At 39.2% G+C, this 27,746-nt stretch overlaps 3 protein-coding genes and 1 long non-coding RNA gene across 7 annotated transcripts; 1 reads left to right on the top strand and 3 right to left on the bottom strand.

Moving 5' to 3' along the window:
• Window positions 1–257: 257 nt before the first annotated feature.
• Window positions 258–9,093, top strand: LOC148103579 (hepatitis A virus cellular receptor 2 homolog). Its single transcript, XM_087838145.1, has 4 exons — window positions 258–426; window positions 1,765–2,133; window positions 8,917–8,943; window positions 9,029–9,093. Exons 1-4 carry the CDS (start codon window positions 354–356, stop codon window positions 9,091–9,093), a joined length of 534 nt encoding a protein of 177 aa, XP_087694271.1. The 5' UTR covers window positions 258–353.
• LOC148103580 (uncharacterized) lies at window positions 2,622–5,712 on the bottom strand. Of its 4 annotated transcripts, XR_015718598.1 has the most exons (6): window positions 5,475–5,712; window positions 4,925–4,968; window positions 4,452–4,562; window positions 3,570–3,599; window positions 3,145–3,213; window positions 2,622–2,937 (listed from the first exon to the last, which is right to left on the bottom strand). It is a non-coding gene; the product is annotated as an uncharacterized LOC148103580 (long non-coding RNA). The 4 variants fall into 4 exon arrangements; XR_015718596.1 differs by having other exon boundaries at window positions 4,452–4,968; XR_015718597.1 differs by lacking the exon at window positions 5,475–5,712 and having other exon boundaries at window positions 4,452–4,782; window positions 4,925–5,065.
• Window positions 9,094–15,204: 6,111 nt separating the features above from the next.
• Window positions 15,205–17,532, bottom strand: LOC148103578 (sialoadhesin-like). Its single transcript, XM_087838144.1, has 6 exons — window positions 17,502–17,532; window positions 16,907–16,942; window positions 16,458–16,718; window positions 16,133–16,378; window positions 15,825–16,046; window positions 15,205–15,290 (listed from the first exon to the last, which is right to left on the bottom strand). The coding sequence occupies exons 1-6, from the start codon at window positions 17,530–17,532 to the stop codon at window positions 15,205–15,207; spliced, it is 882 nt and encodes a 293-aa protein (XP_087694270.1).
• Window positions 17,533–24,909: 7,377 nt separating this feature from the next.
• Window positions 24,910–26,598, bottom strand: LOC118456123 (Fc receptor-like protein 4). The gene is made up of 5 exons (XM_087838143.1): window positions 26,565–26,598; window positions 26,162–26,422; window positions 25,837–26,082; window positions 25,583–25,750; window positions 24,910–25,049 (listed from the first exon to the last, which is right to left on the bottom strand). The coding sequence occupies exons 1-5, from the start codon at window positions 26,596–26,598 to the stop codon at window positions 24,910–24,912; spliced, it is 849 nt and encodes a 282-aa protein (XP_087694269.1).
• Between the last annotated feature and the right edge of the window lie 1,148 nt (window positions 26,599–27,746).

The following is a 27,746-nucleotide window of genomic DNA, read 5'->3' as shown; positions in this document are numbered from 1 at the left end:
TACCCAGAGTAGCTCTTCCTTTATGGAAGCTGCAGCAAAAATGCTGCACACATAGATGAATGCCCCAAAATGGGCTATTCAATGCACATATTTCATTGTTTAGTCATTAAGTTTTTGACACTCAGAAGCAGTTTGCTTTGATTTCCCCTCACACCAACTCGCACCCTTACTCAACCTCCAGTTTCTCAATGGGAAGAGCGTAGATGTAGTAAACCGTCATGTTCCCTCAGTCGGTGACTTTGCAACTTTGCTTAATCTGACTTGCTTAGGGTAAGAAATTAGAAGCAGGTTCTGATTTTTTGTTTGTTTCTTCTAATTCTGTGCGAGATCAGAAGATCTACAGAAGGTGGAAAATGTCCACTGTAACATCTGTGTTACACTACTGGATTTGGATGTCTGCCTGCCTCCTCGTGCCTGTGTCTACATGTGAGTTGCATATCGGTTCGCGATTTGTATGTGCGACATTTTGGATCTGATTTTAGTGTCTGCATCAGCAGCATTTGCTTAACAAGTCCTACTAGGACATAGATATATAGATAGATATAAATGTAGCATTTGGACTTGTGAAAAGGATCTCTGCTGTAGCCATCTGGCTCAGGGGGTCTCTGTGTGGGCTATGACATGTTCTGAAATAATAAGAAATAATAATAATAATAATAATACATTTTATTTGAGGGCGCCTTTCAGAAACCCAAGGTCACCTTACAAAAAACACAATTAATAAAAGGAACAATAGTCATAAAATACATAAAATAAGTTAAAATTACAAAACAGAGCGTGACAACAGATAAAATCAGCATTAAAGCGAATAGAGAAAAGAAAGACACTTTTGGCAGCCAAAACACTAACGTTTTGTTCTAAGTGATCATATTTGAACTACAGGGTGGAGTGCTAAATTATGAGGTAATTACATTTGGCTTGGTTAGCACTCTGCATTTATAGATCGTAAAAAACCCAACAAAACTTTCACTGGACAGAACTAAAGCACACCCTTGGATGGTCTGAACCAGACCGCAGGTCATACCATCGATAATCCATAAAAATGCTCTAAAAGGTTCCAACAGTGCAAAGCATGTAGAGATCCAGTTCAGAGACTCCGGTTAACAGGAAACCTCTAACTTCCTTTTTTCTGTACAAGTTTAAGTCTAATAAGCCATGCCTCTTACTCCATTATCCAGGTTTGTTTTTATTGAGTCATATGTATAGAAACTAATAAAAAAATGTTGTCAGCTGCGCACCAGTTTATTTCAGCTGTAAAGCTAGACACTTTAACATGAGCTTAAATGAGCATTGACTCACTTGGTCAGGAGATGACCTGTGGGTTCTTGTGCTTATTTTTACGTCGGCCTGTCAAGCATCACTCGATTTTTGCAATCTGGTGCGTTGCACCATGCGTGAGTGATCGTGTTGGTTTTTACTGCCAGTGTAATTATCTTCCATTACAGAAGCTCCGAGACATACAGATATACAGAGGGAGACTCCAGAGACTTCCCTTTTTGGAAAGTTATATAACATATTGAAAGCTTGAAACCTTAGAAGAGCCTCTGAAAGCGTGGCCTCTAATTTATACCTATTTTGGTCAGAGATAAATTCCATGGCCTTGTGGTCTTAACTTGTTTAATCCCCTTGATAAGGTCAGGTGGTCATTAACAGCAACATGGTACATGTGGTGGGACGTCCCCACACCGGCCTCTGTGGAAGTTGGAGTGGGAGTTGCACTTTGACCTGATTTAACTTATGTGGTCTGTGTTTGCTCTCTTTCAGTCTCATTAAGCGCAACAGTTGAATCTGGAATCAATGTCAATCTGTCATGTTTTGCTTCTGTCTATGACAACAACAACATCACCGCTGTACAGTGGAGCAGAAGTGACCTGGAGCCAGAATATGTGCTTTTGTATCAGGATGAGCAGTTTGTTACAGACAACCAGCATCCATCCTTTGTGAACCGGGTGGATCTGCAGGACAGACAGATGAAGGATGGAGACGTGTCTTTGATTCTGAAGAATGTGACGATTAATGACACTGGGACATACGAGTGTCGTGTCCTGTTGGCGGGAACAAACCGTGAAAAGAGAACTGTTTTCAAGGGTAACCCCATCTGCAGTGTAAACCTGAGAGTTGTTGATCCTCCAGGTGAGCCCATACGGTAAAAAAATATATTTTAAAATATATTTTTAAATATATTTCAAAATATACAAAAAATGGCCAAAAAATATATGTGCTAAAATACATTTTAAAATATATTTATATATTTTGAAATGTATTTTAGCACATATATTTTTTGTATATTTTGAAATATATTTAAAAATATATTCATAACATATTTTGAAATGTGTTTTAACGCATATATTTTTTTGGCCATTTTTCTATATTTTGAAATATATTTCAAAATATATTTCAAAATACAATTTAAACTTATTTAAAATCATCCAAAAATATATAAATTTAACCATTAACTCGGAATATTAATTTTACAATTTTATTCTCATTACATACTTAAACATTCTAAAAGAAACACACACACACACACATATATATACACATATATATACATATATACACATATATACATATACATACATATATACAAATACACATATACATATACATACATATATATATATATTGGAACCCCGACTTACGAAATTAATTTGTTCCTGAGGGTCTTTCGTAAGTCGAAGCACCCATCGCGCCTGTTGAGTGAGGTGATGCTGAACGATAGGCTATAGGCTAATTGCTAAGTAGAACAACAATATGTTGTTCAAGTGAAGCGAAGAGCAATTACAAAAGCCAAGGGGTTGTCACATGATTCGGAAGGCATTGTGGGCATTGTAGGCTTAGGTAATCAGAGCCAGCAGATTTCGTAACACGGGCATTTTTTTTCCTTATCAAGGGCAGTTCTTCACTCTGCGCCGATGTCCGTTTTGCTCTGTCCTCCTATAAAAAGCATGAACATTTGAGTATCTGACTAGTTTTAGATTTCCAAAAATCTGATATTTGTACAACTAAACATTTGAACTACAATGATATGCTATTGAGAGATACTTTTATGGGTACATATTGGTAAAGAAACTGGTGACAGAGAAGTAGGCTTTTTAGAATACTATTAGCTAACCATTTTAACTGACTTTCAAAGCTGTTTACCTTTTAAATTGCTGTGGATCAAAACCTCCAGTGGGAAGGCGGCCATTAGAAGAACACGCACCACTGAACCTAAAAACAACAAAAACAAACAAACAAACAAAAAACAGAACAATATATAAGAGTCCGGTAGGGTAATAAATCTCTTCTGAAGCAATATAGTTCATTTTGGGTGAAAAACAAAACATTCCTCTAAAATATATATACTGACATCAGCAATCAACATCATGATTGTAATTATTTCCCTCCTGGTCCATCTACTGCTCTGTGCATGTGTCAAGCACTACGACTGTATCTATGCATATAAATTCACCATATATATCCTGCAAAAATGTCTTGTTATGGTCAAAAAAGCCCAACAAAAAAGGCATTCAAAATAAATAAATAATAATAAAAATAACATGATGTAATTAAAATGCACAACTTACATTAAGGACATCTGTATTTGTATCCACAAGCTAAAAGTAAAACAGTAAATGTGTTAGTAATAGTCCAGGTATTTGTGAAAAACAAAAAAACAAAAACGAGGCAGTAACTGTGACTCTTCTAGTCAGATGCTAAATGCAGAGATTTAAATTTACAGTACAGTACTGCATGTACAGGTAGCTGTGTTGTGAACTGTAACTGAATATCAGAGAATCTCAGAGAAATTAAATGTATTTATTTTTTGAGTTTATCAATCATAAAACCATCTGTTTTGTAGGCCTGTTACGATAACAACCTTTTGTTGGTCTGTATATTGCCCCATAAACAATTGCGACAAGTTATGTCATCGTCATTTTAAGACCATTTTATGCCAGTGAATGTATAATCATAATATAACACCATAATAATGCAAGATCTACACACTTTCAATTGACAAACCAACATCTAATTCTTAAAGTATTTAGATCATGGAAATTAGGTATCAAAATATTAGATACCTTAAAAACTTGTATGAACAGCAAATTTTTAACAAATAGAAAACAATGTTATTATTTTGTTATTATTATATTTTATTTTTGTAATTTTTTATGTAAATATAATGGCAGATATATTGCATCATCAACAATTATTGAGGTCATGTACATATATTGTGCGTTTGGTTGATATATCGACTATTGTGACAGGCCCACTGTTTTGGTATCATAACAAGCTTGCCAAACATGTATGACCACTAAGCAATGTCTAAACAGTAGTACTGGTCTGAATGACAACAAACATAGCTAGTGTTTGGGAAAATCTGTTAGAAAACAGTTATTATTTCAATAATTATGCTTAGCATTTGTGACACAGACACTGCATAAAAAACTACAACAACAAATACTTACTTTAGGAGGATGGGAGAGGGCAGCATGAGGTTGAGACTGTTCCCTGCTCAGATGCAGTGTAGGACAATCAGGGCTGTCACAACAATGGGGTGGGGCCAAGTGGCTGCAACCCTAGTTACAATGTACAAGTATATATAATTACATATAATATATGTGAATAAAGCAATAATCTGTTTAGGTTAGTTACTGTGATGACTGATGCTTGCTAGGTTTATATGATTGTAAACTGCACAAAAACAACAACAGCAACAATATTAATGATAACAACAAACAAAATTACTTAGATTTATGTAAATCTCACATTAGGAAGATCTGCATTCGATTTCATGGGCTGAAATAAATAGGCAGAAACATTACTGCTAAACAACCATAAAAACTCTAAAAAGCCTAAAAATGACTAAAAAAAAGCAAGGAAATGTGGAACATTGTAATTAGTGAATATTAATAAAGCTTAACTGTGCTTTGTTTCTCACCTTGGTAAGTAAGTGCTCTGTAGCCAGAAGGAGAGGTGGGATTTCTGTAAAAGTCAAATTAAATGTGAATATTCTATATAACAAGTGTAAAAAGTTTTATTTGTAATTTTTTTCCCTTTCTGAGAAGGCAGAATAATAAGAAAAGGCAAAAGTACGTCACAATATAATTAATTAAGTTACATATTTTGATTACCAAATTATGGAAGCGTGGAGCTGCCACCCAGGCAAAAGCAAAATAGAGCTATATCACGTTATAACGTGAAAAGTTTATTGTTCTAACATTATGCTTTTCATGTTTGTATAATATAATATCACGTTATTATAATATACATAATTATCACGTTCGCACAATATTTTACGAACGTGAAAATTATGTATATTGTAATAACGTGATATTACATTGTTCAAACGTGAAAAGTATATTGTACAAACATGATAGTATATTGTTAGCACGATATACTTTTCACGTTATAACGTGATATACTTATATTTCTCTTTTGTCTGGATGGCAGCTCTACGCTTCCGCGCCAAATAGCGAGAATAAAGGCACCTGCTAGCTTGATGATGGAGGCTTTGTAGACACCCGCCTTTTGGCTCCTTGTCGCCACTCCACGAAATAAACGTCCATTTCCTCCATGCCGGCTAATTATTCATCCTCATTAAAATCTCGTATATGTTCAGTTGGCAGAATTGAGAATTTTATATCTTCCAACCACTTAATTAACGCGAACATAATCGGCTTGTTTCTTCCCGTCTCCTGTATCCGGCCGTTCCTCTCACTGTCGGAATTCGCGCCTCAGAGACGTCGGTTATTTTTCAAAAGAAAGAAAAAAAAAAGAAAGAAACAGCAACGACTACTAAACAGATTTTTTGCACGTTCATTGCACATTTGTGGGAATATTTAAATATGCACTTTTTATTAATTACTTTTCATTTTATCTTCACCATGGCAATGCGCATGCGCATACTCTCCGCAATGCATTGTGGGAGCGCAGGCCACGAATCAAAACAAACACACTCTCTGTGTTGGAAGGAGCAATTCTGAACACTAGCTCAAAAGAAAAAGGACGGTATAGAGACAGATTGTGTCCAGATGGAAAGAGACGGTACTTGCAAAAAAATATTGTGCATTGGAAATGTGGACCCGTATGAAATCCGGCAGTGGAGTAGAAACCTTGAAGACCAAACCGCTATTGACGTAGCCTGATATATTCTCGTACCTTGCCTGTGAAGTCAGCGCATACACGGCGCACCAATTTTGCCATTATAAATCTCTGGAGGCTCACATCCAATTCACCAAGGATCTGAGTACAATTGTGAGTACGCCGTCATTCAAACAAAGGTAAGTCAGCTTGAGTACTGCGAGTAAAATGCGTTTGATTTCCCTCCGAACATTCTGATTAGTGCAGCATAAATTCATTCATGAGGGGGAAATTACAGTGAGAACACGTGGAGGCTCTGTTAGATGGATAACATAGTGAGTTCAGTGCACTGATGTGACATTGTCCTGAAGGATTTAAATATTCTCTATGGTTAAAGAAATTGCACTAATTAATTTTAATTATAAACAATCCTAATTACACTTAAAGTCGAACTTTATGCTTTCTCACTCTTGAAAGTGATTACATCCTTGCATTACATACTTACGTTTTTTGCTGATAGGTTTCTAAAAAGAAACATGCAGATTTAAAATATAACATGCAGCTTTCTATAGATAGATAGATAAAAACACTTTATTTGTTACATTTATGATTAATGTATTTGAACGTAGATACAAAACATTTGTGTCGGCCTTGGCTTATTAAAGTTTGTGTCTTGAACTTTGTCTGTGTGTGTTTCAGGTCCTGCACTCTCAAAGACTGAATCAACCAGCATTGCAGCCATGGGTCATTGTGAGCATCACAGGGTTGAAGCTGCCTACTGCACCTGTAAGGCCGGAGTCGTGGAGACCTGCAGCCATGTCCCTGCTCTTCTGTTTAAAGTAGAAGCAACAGTGAGGATCTGTGGCACAAGGACTGTTACAGATGAACCTGCATACTGGGTTTTGCTGGGTAATATGACCAAGATACAGTCAGAGGGTGGCCATAAGATAGACTTCTCCTCTTCAGCTGCCCAAAAAAAGGCTCTCAATCAAAACATAAACAGACCATCTGTAGTGACAGGGAAAAGAAGCCGTCCTCAAAACAGAAAAATTCCACCTGCTACTGTGGAGGAGTTGGATCAAAATATTTTTCCAAGCATAGTTCTGTTCTGAATAACCCATAATGTTTTAATTTAGGGGGGCATGTAAATAATTTGCATTTATTGGTTATGTACTTACTAATTACCACTGTTCAAAAGTTGAATAAAGAAACAAACAAATGTTTGCCTATTTTTAATTAAAAGCACTTTGTAGAACATCACATCAGTTACAATGCAGAATCAATGTCATGTATAGTTTACAAATGACAAAATGTTTACATAAAATCATGACAGCATTTATATAATATCACCCACTACTAGCATTCTGTAATTTACTGTCTCTTTTGAAAATGTATCTCTACATATACAGCACAAGACTTTTAACAGTATTTAACAAGAGTATTTTCCCTGGTTTTACTAACACACTGGGGCACATGTTCACCAAAACGCAGCAAACCTTTGCCATCTTATCCAGGAGGGTCACCTTTACACCCTCACATGGAAGAAGTAATCTGATTGGCATGGTGGTATGTAGCATGTAGTTTGAAACAAAGATTTCGTAGTGCCCCATGTGTAGTGTTGGAACCCAGTCAGGATGTGTTTCATTCATTTCATCGGCTGGTTTGCTGCAATAATGCCAAATAATTAGCAACTCTATAAATAAAGGTAGTTCTGCATGTTTGTTCTAATTTGCTATGACCTCAGAGCGCATTGAAAATAAAAAGAGTAATATGAACTTATTTAGAACTTACCAGAATGAAAATACTGGAGCACACCAACAGATATCTGTGGCTGGTAGAGAACTGAATATCAGCTCGTCTCACAGCTGCTATCCAGGCTAGACGCCTTCTTTTGGTAACATCTAACACATAAGCTCCCTCATGATGCTTCCAGGTGAGGAAACAATGAAAAGAGAGCCCGTTTTCAAGCTTATTCTTTTGCCAGTAGTGCAATCCAACATTACAACCGACCACACAGCAAGCATTTGTTTGGCCTGCTAATATGGCGCCTCAACCAAAAATCCTAGCTACGCCCCATCCGGTAAGATCACGCACCAGAGCCCTATTAACGTATGGATCTAGAAAGAAGACGCTGCATTTTTAACTCTGAGGGAGATGGAGAATGAGCCTATTTCCAAAAAAAGTGGAGTGTGTTCCTTTAAGTACTATATTGTATATATTGTCAAAAACTAAAGTGTACATAGCAGTTGTTGTATCTTGTTTACTGTATCACTGACAGATAATTTCAAAGTCAAGTGAACGCTACATTATAGTGAGATATTGTGTAATGTGAAATACTGTAAGCAAATGAATAAACAGCCTAATTCTTGCTAAACCTTTGACTCTGTTTTTTTTTAATCCAACTGTTTTTTGCAGATGTAAATAAAACATGTTGTTACTTTTAGTATTATTATTATTAATATTATTATCATCATTATTGCACTAAATACATTTTAAATAAAGGATACTTTGATATACATTTTACTGTAAGGTTGGAAATGTATTTTTTTCACCCTGAAATATCTTTTGAAATGTATTTTGGTTTGAAAAAAATATATTTTCAATTTTAAAAATATATTTTTTTGAGCATCACAAATACAACATATATTTACCATATATTTGAAATATATTTTGGCCAGGAAAAATGTATTTTTTTACCGTATGGGAGTGAGTAGAGTTGAGTGTGTGTGTGATCAGAGGTGAAGCTGCTTCCTGGTTGTTGATGTTTGTTTCTAAAGATCGGATTCTGTTCTGTTCTTCACTCATCACCTACCTGACAGCTGACACCTCACACCTGTTTCTCACCTGCAGGTCAGCCGGACATTCACAAAAACGACAGAGGGTTCAGAATTAGAGTTGTTATACATCCAGCTAGCTTGACAGTTTTTATTTTGCTTGTTGTTGGTGCAATTGTTGGCTGTGTGAGCTACAGAAAATATAGACAACGGCAGAGTCAAAGTTCTTAGTCTCAGAGCTTTAAACAGATGAAGTGTGAGTCAACACATCCTGGATTTGGTGATCAGTGTCTTAACACAAGAACATTGTCTTTATTTGGGCATGTAACTTCATCATGATGAAAAATAAGAATAATAAAGATTTCTTCACCTCAAAATATGATATAATGATTTTTTTGATTTTGAAAATGAAGTATAAAACATTTTGAATATGACTGACGTTATTTTTGGTGTGTCAGCCTTTCAATCTTCCTACCATTTCAACCCTCCTACACTATATACACGAGCTCTTGAACTCCTGTAGGTATCACCACTGTGTTTCTGCTTTTTATGCTCCGCGCTGGAGGTGCCATATAACATCTGATGTTAGCAACTATGCAGGTTGGGCCTGGTTAGTCGCTGTGTGACTGAGTATTTACAGAAGACATTTTGAGGCTCTCCTATTGGTTGCTGTAGAGTTTCTTTCATATCAGATGCAAAACAGCTCCTGCACCTTTGCATTGTTAGGTTAGTCACCTTTCACTGGTGCAGACACAGAGTTGTACAGCTAGTTGGTGATGAGATGAGATGATGAGATAGCCTTTATTTGTCAGTTGCAGGTCTTTTGCCCACAACCGAGATGATAGACCTTGCCGACCGTACATACAATACACAAACATCACATTGGGGAGACAGGTCAGGCTAGGTAGCGAGGAAAAAAAACCCATCGAAATGTGTAACACAAAAGGATAATACAGGAATGCACAGATATCAACACACCATAGTACAATAAACACAGACAAGCAACATGGGAAAGAGTTCCAGTGTGTACATCTGATCTGGGACCGCTGCAGTCTTTCGACGGCGCCTCCGACTGACCCGATGTCCACATCAGAGGGGAGGTAAGCGTTGGAGGTGGCGTTGGATCCGGGGTAGGGAGGGTGATGCGTCGGTGAGTGCATATTAGTGTATATGTAAGTAAGTAAGTAAGTAAAACTTTATTTATATAGCACATTTCTAGATAAAAGATCACAAAGTGCTTTACAAGGTAAAAAAACAAAAAAAGTCAAAAGTTAACAAAATGCAATTTTAAAAAGATGTGTTTTTAGCTGTTTTTTAAAAGTAATCACTGAGTCTGCAGATCTTAAGTTCTGAGGAAGAGAATTCCACAGTCTGGCGGCCACAGTAGCAAAAGCTCTATCACCCTTGGTTTTCAGTCTTGTATACTGAATAACAAGTAGGCCCTGATCACAAGACCTCAGGGACCTACTAGGGGCATAGGGCTGTAAAAGTTCGATGATGTACGCTGGTGCTTGTTCTTGAAGAGCCTTAAATGTCAGAACCAGAATCTTAAAATGGACTCTGCATTCAACGGGGAGCCAGTGTATGTGTGTGCGTGTCCAGAGTTCAGCTGAGACAGTGTCCTTCACCCTGCCAGGCTAAGTAAACAGTCTTCCAGCCAACCCAGGTGGCTTTGCATGGAATGGGAAGGAACAGACTAAACACAGTCATTATCAAGGAGTGTTTGTTCAGCTCCAGCCTTGAGACCGCAGCTGGCGCCAAAGGAGTATCCGCATAAGTGATGGTGGTTTTTACTTTGCGTGTGAACAGCTCATATGAATTTCAAAGCAGTTCTACAGTCCAACACTGGTCTCTCAATCTCCCGCCGCGAGCTTCGCCATACTTGCGTTCTGTGATGTTGTCATTTCTTGTGCTCAAGGAGCCAATTTTTGAGAACTCACGGCAGTGTGCCTCCCCGAGATGTCATCCAATTTGCGCCCAGAGAGATGTTATTCCGGGCTAGCCCTTCCGAGATGTATCCAGTGTGCAGTCAGAGATCTTATTCTGAGTATTCAGTTACTGTTACTGTTAATAAGAGTAACAGGATAATCTTATTCTGAGTATCCTGTTACCATGGTTCCGAATAGGTAGATATCTTCAGCACTCGGGCTCACCCGAGCCCAAACTTCTCGTTGAGAAAGGGGTGTCAATTGCATTTAGGGACCAATTGATCCAATCCATAATTCCTCTTTTAGGTTTTAGAGAACAGACTGTGAGAGAGTGTTCCAGGGAAAATACAAAAAATACAATAAATACACGAGACTAGACAAGGACATAAGCAGGGAAGATAAGGGAGAGGAGAAAAAGTGCGAGAGCCAAAGAAGAAAAAAAAACCAAACTGTCACAGGTGCACTTTAGTGTCAGTAGATGGCAGCACTAGATATTGGTTTATTGTTGAGATGGTGGTCAGAGCGGCCAGAGCTGGTGCCACATCCAAGAATCACCTTCGCTGCTAAATCAGCTCATTAAACTCTTCTTTAAAACCACCACTTCACATCTGCTACCTAAATGCTAAATGGTGATATTACAAATACTGTTTTTCTTATTGCAACAAAGAAAACCCTGCATGTGCTTTCTGCACACTGCTGTGACAGAAACACTTTAACAGGTGTTTACTTTATTATTTCACAAATGCATGACTAGTGCAAGAGAGCAGTTGTTATTTTAATGAGAGCTGACAATAAGAAGGAACTTGAAGAAATTACACTAACTTGTAATAACATCTGTGTACGGCAGCTGCAGGAGCTGTTGACATGCTGCTGTGAAGGTAAGACATTAAAAAATGAGTTGGAATCTGCTCATTATGTATCTGATAATTTGAAAAAGACACTCAGCTCTATTTGTTTGAAACATCAGATGCAACCGATTTCTTTTTTTGGGACCTTGGAGAGTGTAACAGACTTTAAACCACAGACAGCAAACTGCACGCCAGCTAAGATGCGGTGTACAGCTTCTTAAGCTAAGCGTCATCTCCCAGTGCAGCCATCCATAGCCCAACAGACTTCATTTCCTATCACGAACACGTACGCACTTTGTTCTGACTTTTTTTTCTCTGAAGTTTCCAGCCACTGAAAAAATGCTCCTGCTGTTTATAGTGTGCAGCTGTGGCGTGTATCAGTTAGCAGCGGCATCAGACATCTTTGTGAAACCCACAGAACCACACGAGAACAAAAGTGAGACCAAAGTTTATTGATTCTGCAGAAAAACTAGATCACTGCTGTGGAGCAGACAGCACGGTCTCCCACTTAGAAATGAAATAGATCAATAGAAAGATCAATAGGGGATCATATACAGTGCATTCCATTACTGCATTAATGCATTACATACTATACATGCTCTTAATAAGGCAAGCGTGCTGGCTGTGTAAGGTGATGAGAAAAACACAGGTCTTATGGGTCGGTTGGACCAGTAGCTGGAAGTCATCGGCTGGACTGGTGGGAATCTTCAGTACAGAGCTCTGGCTTCACAATCTGAACACACAGTTCAAAACATCATGAGAAACATTAAGCACCTGTGCACAAACCTGACCCGTCTGTTATGTTCATATAGAGAAAGTGAGGAAATGCCAGTGAACACGTCAAACCAGTTACAGTTAAGACGTATCTTAACGAAAGGTTTCACTGTCTAAAGTCTCTCAGACACAAGTATTAATCACCCTAACACACTGAATTATGAATACTATAACAGTGAAACTTTAGATCACACAGCATCTGCAGGTGCACCCCCTGCTCTTTGATACATTTCAACCACAGATACAGAAGGTCTCACGCAGCTTACAGGAACAACATATAACAGGTGGAGACTGTTGCTGTGGGTTTTTACTCTGACAAAAGGTCAATATTCTGTATCTAGGTCTCCTTTGTTTGCTACGTGTCTTTCTATATGTTTTTATAGAGCAACATCCATCCCAGGAAACAATTGAAACATGAACATTGTAACATGCCGTGCATTTGTTTGTCTGAGGTTGTATTTAGGTCTTTTTTAAACCTACTAAGGGGCGGATCTGCTAATGATGTCAGTGTTAATTTAAACCGATGAGCTCACCGTGCTTGGATCACGTGACTTATATTGTTCTTTTTTGACATTTTTTTAACTGGAAGATACAAAATAAGGTCATGAAAATAAACTGTGTGAGAAGTATGAACCAATCTTCCCACACGGGGAAAAAAAAACAAAACAGGCGGATGCTGCTGCTGTGGTTTTACAGTGAGAAAACGTCATTTTCACACCTTGCACATCCTATCTCACTTTTACCTTTAGATCATCTTGAATTTTTTTAATCTATTGTCTTTCATTTCTGCACATGTGCAGAGCCAAACAAGTGTGATGTTGACAACAAGTCTGATGTGATGCAGAGCCCTGCTGTTAGAATTAACTATGTGCACGTTAGCATATGCTACTTCCGGTGCAGAAACTCCTGTGGGGAGCTTTGTTTCCGGTGTCCTATTCGCGCCCTGTTTACGGTCCAAAACAAGTTAAGCAAATGAATGAATCAAGCGGCGATTTACATTTCTATACATGTCTCGGGCATTTACCCAATATATCTGTAAATGATGTTCATCGACTTGTCAATATTTATCCCCGGCGCCTCAGAGCAAAAGAGAAAAGGGATTCAAATGTTATATTTCTCAGCTGTCCCTCGTTTATCGCAGGTGTTATGTTCTAAAAATAACCAGCGATAGGTGAAATCAAGTAGCCAATTCTATTTTTTGACGGTGCAAAACGTTTCGTGGACATCGTGGACATACAGCACTGCACTTCAGAGTCACACTGCTAGCAATCAATGCAGCGATTCTGTACTGTACAGGAGAGACACCACGGAGGAGATCGTCTGCAGCGATCAGGACGCAGGACAATGTGATGTAAAAAAAAGCATGCAAACTTGCACTAAAAAATCCGTGAAACAGCGAGGTGAAAGGTGAACCGCGTTATAGCGAGGGACCGCTGTAAATTTTAAGGTAAGTCACAACATACCCTTCGTACATATTAATGTGTAGAAACCGTTACCAGCAATCATTCATTTTTTGTGTGTCTTTTTTCACGGTTTGTTAACATGCTGTGTAGGTGTGTACTTGACTAGCTGATATCAACATAACGGGGAAACATCTGGTTTGACTATTCTTCACCTGTAGTTTGAATGCTGAACATTTGCCTGTTTAAATCATAAGAACTGTCACTATACAGAGATGTGCTTCTGAATGTGGACGATGTGTCTTCTGCATGCAGTGATGCAGTTCTGCTTGTGTTGAGTGATGTAAACAACTGATCAATCTAAACTCTATAAACGTCAAAATTGATCATTGGATGTTTTATGACACAGCAGTGGTGAGTGTTCCCACCTTCTGCTCTTTGTAACTTAACGCGATCTTTCCGTTTTCGAGTTTTGGACATCACTTTTGGAGTATACTGCAAAGTCAAAGGAGCTTGCAAAGAAAAGCGTCTGGACTTCTTTAAGTTACTTCAAGTACTTGAAGTAACTTAAAGAAGTCCAGATGCTTTTCAAGCTCCTTTGACTACGATGACCTGGATGACTGAGAACCTTCACAGACATACCGCAAAGTAAAGCTACCGGATATGTACAACCCCACATCCGGTCTCAAACCAGGAAGTTAGCATTTTCTCGTGCACAGGGTCAATAGAACCAGGAAAATCCAAAAGAAGAGCGTGAAAATCAAAGGAGTGCATAAGAGAGTGTAAATGTTGGCCTCATGACAATCTGAGGTGCTTAATTTTCTTCTGCATTTCCTTCCAGCTTTACTCTGAGTCTACATCACTTCCTGTACTGAACATTGTTCTTTGACTTAAACTTTACAGCTTTTATGAGCAAGTCTCAAAGTCTGACTTGACCAGAGAGCCGCAGACAGCTCACTCAGCCTCTTTAGTGAATGGTAATTAAACTGGTTCTTATACACTTGAGTACTCAGAGCACTTTATACAAAATACATCATCATCCATTCATACAAGCACTTGTTTTCTATTGATTCAAATGTGATTTTATCCCTTAGCTGTATTATATAAAAGGAAGTGTGATTTAAATAGAAAAAATTACTTTTTAATTACGTTTAATTAATTTGATGTAGTGTAAATTGACATGGGAGGTCTTTATGAGAAGGAAAATCTGAAATCCTTTTGACAACACAGTTGTCCAAAATTTCTGCTCTTCTTCAAATGTTTCAAAGTCATCCAACGAGTCAGATTAGAGTCTTTGCTTATTCAGGCCTCTGAGGCTTATGTTTGACACCACTGGTTTAAACTGGAATGCCAGGAATAGCTGGAATTGTTCTGAGCGTTAAAACAAAGAGGAGCAGCTGTACCTGGCCTTTGTTTATTTGGGTTTCTCTTTAATCTTGATTTCTACATAACAGATGTCTTCTGTCCTCACTGCTGAGTAGACGGCAGCTAAAGCGCTCTCTGCACAATGAAACACACAGAGAGGACATCAGTGCACATGGTCATAGAGACACTACTGCCATTACATTAATCATTCACATTATTTATTGTAGGGAAAGTAATTATAATTTTCCTGCTGAGTATTATTTGTAGCTCCCACAGATTGACCCATGAAAGCTTCGATTGAATGAATAAATCAACAAAACCACGAACTAATTAATCAGTTCGTTCTATGTATAAAGCAGATAAAGATGTTATAAAGTTTATATATTTGCTGTATTTATTCATTCAATTTATGTTATTTTATTCTATTTAATTTGTATGATTTATATCTTGCTGCTTTATTTTATATATTGCATTTATATCTTACACTCTTGCCATTATAGTGCACTGATTGAATTTTATATATTCCTTTAACTTTTCTTAAGTCTTTTTTTTATACTGAGGTGAGTGAGAAACAGTATTTGAGTTATCCTGTGTGTCCAAGCAGAGAACTGACAATAAAACATTTTTGAATCGTGAATTTTTGAAAAGTCGAGGAAGTCTGAGTCTCACCTTGAAGCTTCCTGTCAACATGTCGTTCCACCAAAACAATCAGTAAGACCACGAGAGCTATGACACAGAGTGTTCCAGCAGTCAGCAACACCGGGAGAAGAGGAGAGGAAGCGGCCGGAAAGGTCAATGTGGAGGTGGTTTTAGGTGGAGGTGTGGCTGTAGATGGAGGTGTGGATGTAGGTGGAGGTGTGGATGTAGGTGGAGGTGTGGTGGTGTGTTTGTCTAAAATAAAGCAAACACAGTCATTAAGTTGTCGTCACATTGTGAATGTTGAAAGCTGCAGAAACACAGACAGGTGAGTGTGTCACCTGTGACAGTGATCCAGCTGGATGGAGACTCTCCATGACCGCTGATGTCACACTTGTAGAGGCCTTCATCAGACCTGGAAACATGCTGGATGGTCATGTGACCTGTAGGCTCCTCCCTGATGAGGGAGCCATCTTTATAGAAAGCAGCTGGGAGGTTGGAGGGAGTGGTCTTTGTTTTACAGAGCAGAGTGACGTCATCTCCCTCCATCACAGGGAGGACAGGACTCTGCAGGATCACTGATCCACCTCAACACAGAGACAAACTACAGCATTTCATCCATTTACACACAGCTTCATCAACACTAACTCCACACACTCAGCTTACCAGTGACTGTCAGCTTAACCATGTTACTGATGGGACCCTCTCTGGACTCACACCAGTAAACTCCACTGTCCAACAGGACGATACTGCTTGTGGTACATGAAGAACCAGCTGGTTGTCCCCACTCCTCACACTCAGCTCTGGTGTCTGTGCTTGTGTTTCTCCTCAGAGTCCATCCAGCTGAGCTGTCGTCCTCCTCACAGCTCAGAGTCACAAATTCTCCGTCAAAGAACTGAGAGCTGCTGGGACTCACAGTCAGACGAGCTGTGAGGGTTAAAAATGAGCTTTTCATTACTGTCAAAAGTAATATAAATTATTGTTTAGATGAAATCAGCCTATAGAATGAAAATAAGATGTAAATGTGCTATAGCAGCCCACAAGCATCTACACACCAGATATTTCTGATTCTGATCACCATTTTAGCACTTTATATTCAAAAGATGCTTACTGACCTTGGTTTGTTGTCCAGTAAAACACTGATATCAGAACTAAGAAGAAATTACAATTAGGTTAGTATAGACTAAAGACTAAAGAATAAATAACTGTAGATAATTATTATGTTATAAATAACTATGAAACTCTGGGAAAATGCTGGTTTTGCTACAAGAGATGTCACGTATGGAGTGGGATGATTAAAGCAGGATGATTATGTTGGTTTAAATGAATCAACACTTCTGAGTCACACTAAATGTCAGAATCCTCGAAGCAGACGTCGAGGAGGGGGTGTGAGAACAATTTAAGGAACGTTGTGCAAAAGCTCTGCTTCGTCTTTCATGTAAATTCATAGGTAGATTTAGAAGTCGATAATAATGAATATATAGAAAGAAATCATTTCCCCTGTAAATGTCACACAAAACAATCAGTCTTTTTGCACTATTAGGGTTTTTTTTCTCATTGTACTGGTGGCATAAAGAGCACTACCATAACTTGGTGCTTTTATTCTTCTTTTTTATACTTTTTCCTTCATCACTTTTGATTAACACAACAGAAAGTAAAAGTTCAACATTTAAAATAACGAAAAACCAAAAAAATTCACGCTTTACTCACAGAGCAGACATAGTACAGACGCTTCCTTCATCGTCCTCTTAACTGACGTGACCTTTTGTTCCTTTTTGTTATAGAGACAAGGTAAACCCCACCCTCTTCACCAACTTGTCTTTTTTCTATATGTGTAAGATGTGTGACAAATATAAATTTAAAACAAAAAAACATTCAATTCAAATTGTAGTTTAAAAGTTATTTGACAGAAAAGGGTACAAAGCTGCAATTTCAATAATTAAACCGCTTTTAGTGTTTGAAAATGTGTCGTGTTGTTTGGCAGCTTCTCTTTTAGCAACACTTTAACAATGAAGAGCTGGGAGAATAGGGTGAAATTTTCCCAGTTTTCCCTGATATGCAGTTTTAGCTGTTGAGCACAGCGGGGTTCTTGGAGACTGTTGCCCACAAAGACACTTTCGCAGGCTGTCACTGCACCAGCAGCAGAAACAGGATGGGCTTTACCTTGTTTACATCAAATTCTGACCCTACCATCTAAATCTCTCGGCATATATTGAAACTACGCAGACCAGGCAGTGTTTTTAGAATCTTTTATTTACATTTGGTTAGTGAATGTGTGAATTGCAGCCTCGGTTTCCTGTTGTTAGCTGACAGGAGTTTCAGCTGGTGTGGTTTTCTGCTGCTACAGAATCTCCTTCACATGCGGTGCATTCAGAGAACAGTAAGTATCCTTTCGTTGTAACGAGTGGTTGTTTGAGTCACTTTTGCCTTCCTTTCATCTCAAAATATAAAAAAGGGGTGTTGCACATTCATTGTGCGAGTTAGTGACCTTTCACTCGTGCAGACTCAGTGTTGGAGGGCTTGTTGGTGCACTTTAGGGTCAGTAGATGGCAGCACCAGACTATGGTTCCTTGGGACCCGTCACTCAGGAGGACGTGGCTTATTCTTCTTTTTTTTTCCCCCATTGACTCATCACACGCAAAAAAACTTGCACACACAGACACACACGCCTGGTGCTAAAACTTACCCATCCTGCTATATCAGCTTCGTGTTAAAGATTAGACTTGCTCCACATTACAACTTAAATCATTTATCTGCTTTTAGATCAGTAACAGTTACCACATGCCATACGGTAATATTACAGGTACCAGTGGTAAATTTTGGTATTGCAACAACAACAACAACAACATCCCCCGCTGCACTGACTGTTGACAGAAAATCTTCTAATGTGACAAATCCAAATTATCTCTGAGTTTTAAGATTTTACAAGCTTTTATATTTGAAAAACTTCCTCATAACCAAGTAAGTTTCTTTTTATTTGAGTGACATCCTGAGCTAAAGTCTGTTGGCCACTGAAGAGAAAAAAAGAGAGAAAAATTAACACGGAAATAAACCCAGAAATAAGAAACCAATCATCTTTGAGCCCACTGACTCATTTTTGAATTTTCTTCAGATGAACATTTCACCAACATGCTCTAAAGATAATTCATCACTGGGGGCTGATCTATTTAATCTGTTTAATCTATTGAAAATAGAGTTTCACTTTATCATAATTGTCATGTTATTTTCTGACAATAGTCCAGCCTATGTGTTATCTGGCCTGAATTCAAAAGACCCTTGAGTTTCATCTCTGGCGGGACTTTTGATAGGCTGAGGACAGACTGGACCATGCTCTATACCTCTCTTGTTGTGGCTGTTGCTACTAGCTATGGGCCTCCAGGGGCAGCTGACAGGTTCCCGGCTGCATCATTGGCGTGTGGCTTGGGCAGTGGCTGATGCAAAAACGTGGGTGTTAGTGGGAAGTTGCTGACCTCTGTAGAGGAAGCAGAGTCTGGGGTTGAAAGAAACAACCCCTTTTCAATTGGGATGAGGGCATTGATGTAGTTCTGCTTGGTGGTGGGACACCCTGGGTTGACTAAGTTTGCCCTGAAGGCTCTGGATGTTGTAGGGCTGTCCTGGTTCACATATCTCTGCAACATTTTGTGGAGGTCTGTGGCAGTGTCTCTGGAGTGGTGGTTCCTGTTGTTAACAATAGGGATCGCAGGAAAAACTAATTTTTAACAGGAAAAAGCCTGCAGGCTCCTCCTGAACCAGGCTCATGGAAGAGTGGCCATCTGCAGTGACTGGTTGGAGTGGGGGGAGGAAAACAGGATAAAAGAATGTGAAAGAGAGCCAGTGATTAATAACAGGTAATGATTAAATGCACCTAGTTTGATAACAACTTGGTGCCCATCAGTGCTTGGTGTAAGCAAGATACAAAATGTCATGGGCCTGAGTCTGTTGACCCAGGGTTGTGTATTAATTAACATTATGTTATGTTCTTGTTATTTGGGTTATGTATTCTGTTAAGATTTTCCTAGTTCTTAGGTTGCGGTTCTGTGCTCCCTCTGTTTAGTGTCTAGTCATCCCTGCCCGTGTGTTCCCTCTGTTCTCTGTAAGTATGGTGTCTCTGAGTTCTGTCTGCATATATTTCCTGTTTTACTTTGAAGGTCCGTGTCTGATGTCAGTGTATTCAATTTACGTCCTCCCTGTCTCGTCATGCTTATTGGGTTCAGCTGTGTCTCCCTCCTGTGTGCTGTTTCCTTATTTCCCTTTGTGTATATTAGTGTGTGTTCTCTAGTGTTTGTTGTGGGATCATCTGGTCATCATGCCCTGTGTTCCTATGCATGTCAACCTGTGTGTCTCCCCCCCCCCCCCCCCCCCCCCCCCCCCCCCCACACACACACACACACCTATTCAGGGGGATGAGTTGCTTCACCTGTTTCATTGCGCTGTAGCGCCGCTCTTCACCCTGCCTTTCTGTGCGTGGAGCTATGTATACACAGACTGGTAACCCCTGCTCTGAAGATTTAAGCATAAACATTGCTCAGCAGAAACAAACTCAAGGACTGTTTGTATAGCAGCTGATCTAGCTCTCTAGAGTTTGTCAACCCTGAACATAGCTCTTCAGTATCTGTAAACTAGCATCTCTGTGTCTGTAAGTTCTCAAATTGTACGTTCAAAAACTGTTTTCTCAGAGGCCACATCCTCCGGCCCTATGGATATAAAAAACTCTTTTGGTGCTGCATCTTCTGACCCGGGAGTAAATATAACTGGGACTGTTTATTCCAAGCCTGTTAATTTAAAGGACTGTTTTTCGATTGCTTATTCAAAGCAGAGAGCAAATCCTATTAAGACTTTAGCTGCTTCTCAAAAACTGGCCTTACTGGAGACTGTCATTCCCAGGGCCTCCCAAGACGCTGAGTTTCAGCCTTCAGCTGACTCTGGACTCCTGGAGACTAAGAAGCCAACACAACCTGCATTACCTGGAAACTCTGCCTTGCCGTCTCAGCAATTAGTCTCTGCTGAGAGCCCGAGCGCGCTGACCCAGCCGATTGTTTATGCTCCTCCTTTTTTCTTCACTATTAACATGACACATAATGGAAAGCTGATAAGTTCCTGGGGTAAATTAAGTTTCAGACATTTTTTCTTGAGGCCTTACATGCATATCGGACAGGGAAAAATGACCTTTGCACATTAATATGAATTTACTGTGAAAAAACCCTGCAAGACAAAGAAAGTCTGAGTCTCACCTTCAAGCCTTCTGTGAACATGTTCATGATACATCAAAAGAAACAGCAACACCACTAGAATTACAACACAGACGGCTCCAGTAGTCAGCAACACAGGGAGTAGAGGGGATGAAGCAGCAGGAGAGGTCAACGTATAAGCGGATGAAGGTGGCGGTGTGGGTGTAGATCTCCCTTAAAAAAAGAACATCAGCTAAAAGTCACATTGTGAATGTTGAAAGCTGCAGAAACACAGACAGGTGAGTGTGTCACCTGTGACAGTGATCCAGCTGGATGGAGACTCTCCATGACCGCTGATGTCACACTTGTAGAGGCCTTCATCAGACCTGGAAACATGCTGGATGGTCATGTGACCTGTAGGCTGCTTCCTGATGAGGGAGCCATCTTTATAGAAAGCAGCTGGGAGCCTGACATCTTGTTCGTGTCTACATCACTTATTAGCAAACTGTAAACGTTCAACATTTAAAACAAAGAAATTTACTGCTTACAGATTAGACGTAGTAGAGATGCTTCCTCCATCGAAGAAGAAAGAAAAAAGCAGCAACACTTTTTGTAGCTCAGACAAGCAGCAATAGGAGGCTTCTGCAGCTACAACCTTATGGACGGAGGGGAGGCTTATGTAACAGCTAGAGAAGTCAGGTCACCGATGACTGCAACATGCTCAGACAGCAGCTGCTACTTATATATGACCACCTAATGTGATTGGCCAGTAATTAGCAGTGAAATATTAAATAAATTATTCATTCTCTTAGAGTCAGAAATGTATGTACATTTATCTAACCATCAGTGTCTCCACCTTGTGTCGGGGACACAGATGAGGTCGTTACATTGTTACATTGTTACATCATTACGTAAAGCATCACAATTAAAAAGTATGCAGAAAATGACATTTATGGTCAGTGATAATAATTATGTAAACCACGTTTTAACAATAGGGATATAAGTATTTTATTAAAAGTTAGTTTGTACTAACTATGTGATCTAAAAGTACCAGATGCTTTCATGATCTTTCAGTGTTGGAGGGCTTGTTGTTGCCATTGAATGTCAGTAGATGGCAGCACCAGGCTGTAGTTTAATCTTGATCATCAGATCATCAGAGGGACATTACTGATCTGTGTGTGTGTGTTTAAACACAATACGGGTAAACTCCCACCCACAAACACCTTTATGTTTCCACACACCATACCAGCGTTCACTTTTAGTCTTGCTACATGTGCTACAAGGAAAATCCGCTGCAGAGCTGACATCTAACTGAATTTTAAATCCATGGAGGGTTTCTTTCTATTTCTCTTTTGTAAAACTTCCTCAAAGCCAAAAAGGTTTCATCTCTAAGTCCACTGCCCAGGCCTCACACATGCACATTAGTTTAAAGCAATAGTGAGCACTTTAACATACACAGACGTGGCTCTGAGGCATCTGTCATCAGTTTTCTTGGAAACACTTTTACCAGTATAAGTAAATCCATTATACTGTGCATAAAGATGGGCCAAGCATGTGTCCCGTGTGTGATAAACAAAGAAAAACCTTTAAGTGTGTAGAAAGAAGAGTTTCATTTGATCATGATAATCATTTTATTTCACAGTGAAACAGAAGGACACTTGTGCATGTACATGACTCCTGTAAGTGAGCATTTATGATAGCATAAACCGATTAAACAGTTTTCTTTACTGAAGGAATATTTCAAAATATTCCTCTATACTAGAGAAACTTGTGCGTGCATTTGTGTCATCGTTCAAAGATTACTGTCCTGATTTATAGGCTTCAATAAATAATCTCTTTCTCACTTTCAAGTGATCCGACTGCTAATGCAGAAAAAAATAGCTAAATAGATGGATAATGTATGAATGATAATATATGAAAAGTGTTATAAGACAACATAAAACCTGCAGATACAGTCTGTTTTTTTGTTTGTTTTTAAGACAGTTTAATCACAAGATATTAAAAGAATATCAATTAGCTGTAGAGCACAGAGACGTCTGCTCACACACCCCTATTTGGAAAAAAAGTCATCTTGAACCATGATGGAGACAAAGGACAGCAGCTGTACATTTTATAGTTGCTTCTTGCTTCTCTTTGATGTTGATTTGTCCATTAGTGACATCTTCTGTTCTCACTGCTGAGTCGACTGCAGCTGCATCACTCTCTGCACAAGAAAACACAAAGCAAGCAGTGCAGGCAGTACAGTCCTATAGATGCTGCTGCTGTTACATTAACGATGACATAAAAATCATTCAGATTAATTATGCGCCAATATTTTGTGCAGGATTCAAATGCGACATGATGAAAAACTGATCCGATCCAGCAGCAAACATCAGCACACCACTGCAGATAAAAATCCTTACAACTAATAAATGTCTTGTTTATGTTTCTTAAATTTATGCGCATTTTAAATGATAAAAACGTGTTATTGTCGTTATTATTTATTTAGTATCTTCTTAAAAGGTCATGCTATGAACAGTAAACACAGCCAAACATCAGAAAACAGAAAAATGTAAAAAGTAGTACAAAGTCAGTGGCACCGATGAATAGAAAGGAGAGAAACAACTAAACCTGTCCTGTGGGTTTCTTTTAAACCACCATGTCCTAGATTTAAGCACAACATGTAATTTCCCCCCTCCAATATCAGTTTTATTTTCACAGCGCCAAATTATAACAGCTGTTTCCTTGAGGTTCTTTCTGTTAGCTGGCGCTAAATAAGCTAAATTAGCGTTTTTAGCTAAGCTTGCCCTGGATTCAGCTTTGACAAATATGATCGACTGTTTCCAGTATATTTCCATCATCTTGTCATCTCTTACCCTCTCAGAGCACCATGTGTTTGAGTGTCCAGACCATTGTATTCTAGATTTATTCATGTCTTACACATCATGTCTCTTTGGGTAACTGAACAACTTTAACTAAAGTGAATAGTTAGTCTTATTCATTACTGCGCCCTGTTTGAAATTAAATGTTTAGCACACGAGGAACAACAACTCACCATTAACAGACTTCTACAAACACAGAGCAACCAACATGTGATCCACAGTATGATTGTAGGCTTTGACTAAGCTTTTAAAATATGTATCACTAAAATGATCTATACATTCTCTTAACCACTGATCAGGAAGCAGGAGGGCTGGAGCTTCTCCCTGCTGGGATAGTATGAAAGGCGGGCTGCACATCCGACAGGTTTCCAGTACATCACAGGGCTAAGAAAGACAACTTAGCAATCTTACACGCCTATATCTAATTTGAAATCACTAGTTAACACCTATCATGTATGTCTTGACTGTGGGAGGAAGAACTCAACACTGTGAACTGTTCTAAGCTGCACAACGTTTTAGTTTGTAACCATGAAAACAGGTCTGTGATGGTTACTGCCACTCAGAAGAACAACCAGAATGCTTTGCAGTTACTTCCTAATGCAGGCCTTCATCTCCTCCTGAGCCTATCAGAACATTTGATATCTGCACATTAAAGCCCATGACCTTTGTTCTCATTTTGTCTGAATGCCTATATTTAATAGTACAAAAGACACAAATTATATGTGTTACGACCCGACTCGAAATGACCGTAACAAGAGCGGGGTGTCCCGCGACTTCCCAAACAGACAAAGCCACAGCATCGGACTTTTAACAACAATTTATTCACAACAATGGCACAAGTGGGAGTGTATGATTTCAGGGTGAGCTAAGGCCAACACAACAAACAAAACTCAACCTAGGCTTCGGTTCCCCTCTGACCTGTTTCAATAAAAGAAAACAAAGAAATGACACAGTCTGACCTCCCTGGTCTAAGAACACAGGAGAAAAGAAGGCTTCCCAAAGTAATCGGCAGCTCACCCCTACTTGCTCCGCACTTCACACACATGCCCGACTTTAACTAAGTAGCTTTGGCTATGGCTATGGCTATGGCTATGGCTGCGGCTGCGGCTGCGGCTGCGGCTGCGGCTGCGGCTGCGGCGGCTGCGGCTGCGGCTGCGGCTGCTCCGTCTGGACCTGAGGCAAGTGCACGGGAAGTTTGCCACACTCCACACGGCAGCCCTTCAGTCGTCCTTTTATAGTTCACGTCCACAGCAGGAACCAGTTACATCAGGCCGTTCCTCAGGTCCACCAATCACAGCCGAGCCCCTACACAGGTGAATTTGCATACACATATTAAGAAACAAACAAACCAACAACACACACGTAACAATATGTTTGATACCTTAAATTACGATTTGATTTAAAGAGCACCTTATGGGCAGTATATGTCATGGTGGTTAGCACTGTTGCCTTACAGTAAGAAGGCCCTATATTCAAATCCACCTTTTGTGTGGAGTTAGCATGTTCTCTCTCTTTTATACTCTCCAGGTCCCTCTTCAAAAACAAGCATTAATAGAGTTAGGTTGACTGATGATTAACTGTTAATGGTTGTCTGTTTCTGTGGCCTGTCCAGAATGTACCTCACCTACCTGGGATATTTATAATAAAGAAAACTCCACAGAGCTGCTTTTAACCAAGCTTCATCTTTCCTTTGGATATTGTTTAAAATTGAAAAACATACTAACGTGAGACATTCATGCAACAAAAAGAGTGAAAGTCTCACCTTTTAGTTTCCTGTCAACATGTCGTTCCACCAAAACAACCAGTAACATCACTACTAACACAACACAGACTGTTCCAGCTGTCAGCAACACGGGGACAAGTGGAGAGGAACCAGCAGAAGAGGCAGGTGGAGGTGTGGATGTAGGTGGAGGTGTGGTGGTGTTTCTCTCTAAAATAAAGCAAACACAGTCATTAAGTTGTCGTCACATTGTGAATGTTGAAAGCTGCAGAAACACAGACAGGTGAGTGTGTCACCTGTGACAGTGATCCAGCTGGATGGAGACTCTCCATGACCGCTGATGTCACACTTGTAGAGGCCTTCATCAGACCTGGAAACATGCTGGATGGTCATGTGACCTGTAGAGTCTTTCCCAGTGAAGACGACATCTTTGAAGAAAATGGCTGGGAGGTTGGAGGGAGTGGTCTTTGTTTTACAGAGCAGAGTGACGTCATCTCCCTCCATCACAGGGAGGACAGGACTCTGCAGGATCACTGATCCACCTCAACACAGAGACAAACTACAGCATTTCATCCATTTACACACAGCTTCATCAACACTAACTCCACACACTCAGCTTACCAGTGACTGTCAGGTTAACCATGTTACTGATGGGACCCTCTCTGGACTCACACCAGTAAACTCCACTGTCCAGCGGGTCGATGTAGCTGATGTTACAGGAAGAACCATCTGCTTCTCCCCACTCCTCACACTCAGCTCTGGTGTCTGTGCTTGTGTTTCTCCTCAGAGTCCATCCAGCAGAGCTGTCGTCCTCCTCACAGCTCAGAGACACAAAGTCTCCTTCAAAGAACTGAGAGCTGCTGGGACTCACAGTCAGACGAGCTGTGAGGGTTAAAATTAAATATTTAATTGTTTTGCAAAGTAATAATTAAACTATTTTTTCTGTGGTTTGGGCTTCCACCTTAAACATGTTAGAATAAGCCAAGAAACAAATATTTGAAATATTTAAAAGACAATCACTGACCTTGGTTTGTTGTCCAGTAAAGCATTGAAGCCATAACTAAAGATAAATGACACTTAGGTTAGTATTTAAAATAATAAAGGACTGAGGTTTATTTAGCTCATTTTCAAAAGGTAGAACTGGAAAAAAACAAGGCAGAGATGATAATAACTCTTTTTTAAAAGGAAAGTTTAGCTTTATTCATAGATCTCTGGTCCACTCACATTATTGTGAAGTCATGTAAATGTAAAAGGATTAAAGAATGATTTTCAACTGCTGTAGAAAAAAAGACTTTTTCATAGTTTACACGTCCTCTCTAATAATCCACAGTCAAAAAAATGCTTTTTATCAATAGTTAGTCTGATTATAATTAGAAATGGGAAACATTGTAACTCTGAGCATGAAGTCGTGTGTCCACTTTAAAGATAAGCTGATATAATAACTAACTAAACTCTGTCAAGTTCACTGTTTCACAGGGTAAAATTTCCCCTTTAACCTGCTGTTCAGTCCATTCAGCCTTTTTTCTTCTCCTCCATTATTGTTTATTAACAGAACAGACAGTAAAAATTCAACATTTAAAAGAAAGATATTCTTCACTTACAGAGCAGAAATAGTAGAGACGCGTCATCCATTGTCCTCTTGACTGATGTGGCCTGTTTTCTCTTTTTGTCACAGAGCAAACCCCGCCCTCCTCCCCATATGCTTTTTTTGCCTATATGAATGATGTGTGTAACAAGTAGATTAAACTAGAAAATCAAAAATGTTGTTGAACAGAAAATAGTAAAAAAGCAGAATCTTTAATGTTTAGAATATTTTTGCTCTTTGAAAAACATCGACTCGTTTTGAATTTGAAGCACTGCACAAACTGAGTGACAGTTTTCCCAGATATATATCTTTATCTGTTCAAAACATACAAGCCTCCTTTTTAGAAACTGGTCTGTGCCCATAATCATGTTTGCAGTCTGCATTCATGTTGTTTTACACCAGTTTTGACCATCTAAATGCTGAAGCATTCGACCAGACTATGTTGTTACAATCTTCTCTGATGTTGGCGAGCCTGTGAGAATTGTGACCTCAGTTTCCTGTTCTTAGCCATTATTACATCCTTTGTGCTGTGCATACTGTGCTCTTCTGCATCCCTTGGCTGTAATGAGTGGCTATTTATGTTCCCTTACCATTAGCTTGAAGCAGTCTGACCTTTAACCT

This window comes from Neolamprologus brichardi, chromosome 3, assembly GCF_056152115.1.
Source record: "Neolamprologus brichardi isolate AB-2024 chromosome 3, ASM5615211v1, whole genome shotgun sequence".
Lineage (NCBI taxonomy): Eukaryota > Metazoa > Chordata > Actinopteri > Cichliformes > Cichlidae > Neolamprologus > Neolamprologus brichardi.
The sequence above is the reverse complement of the archived record's forward strand: the minus strand, read 5'-3'. Positions and strand labels throughout refer to the sequence as shown.

Bases quoted from the DNA above. Each gene is read 5' to 3' on its own strand.
- LOC148103579 (XM_087838145.1), top strand. From the start codon at position 354: ATGTCCACTGTAACATCTGTGTTACACTACTGGATTTGGATGTCTGCC. The intron at 427-1,764 runs GTGAGTTGCATA...GCTCTCTTTCAG, and splicing joins CCTCGTGCCTGTGTCTACAT to TCTCATTAAGCGCAACAGTT. The intron at 8,944-9,028 runs GAGGGTTCAGAA...TGTTGGCTGTGT, and splicing joins GGACATTCACAAAAACGACA to GAGCTACAGAAAATATAGAC.
- LOC118456123 (XM_087838143.1), bottom strand. From the start codon at position 26,598: ATGGCTTCAATGCTTTACTGGACAACAAACCAAG. The intron at 26,423-26,564 runs GTCAGTGATTGT...TAACCCTCACAG, and splicing joins TTACTGGACAACAAACCAAG to CTCGTCTGACTGTGAGTCCC. The intron at 25,751-25,836 runs GTGACACACTCA...GCTTTATTTTAG, and splicing joins CAGCTGGATCACTGTCACAG to AGAGAAACACCACCACACCT.
- LOC148103578 (XM_087838144.1), bottom strand. From the start codon at position 17,532: ATGAAGGAAGCGTCTGTACTATGTCTGCTCT. The intron at 16,719-16,906 runs GTCAGTAAGCAT...TAACCCTCACAG, and splicing joins TTACTGGACAACAAACCAAG to CTCGTCTGACTGTGAGTCCC. The intron at 15,291-15,824 runs GTGAGACTCAGA...TTCATTGTGCAG, and splicing joins TGTTGACAGGAAGCTTCAAG to AGAGCGCTTTAGCTGCCGTC.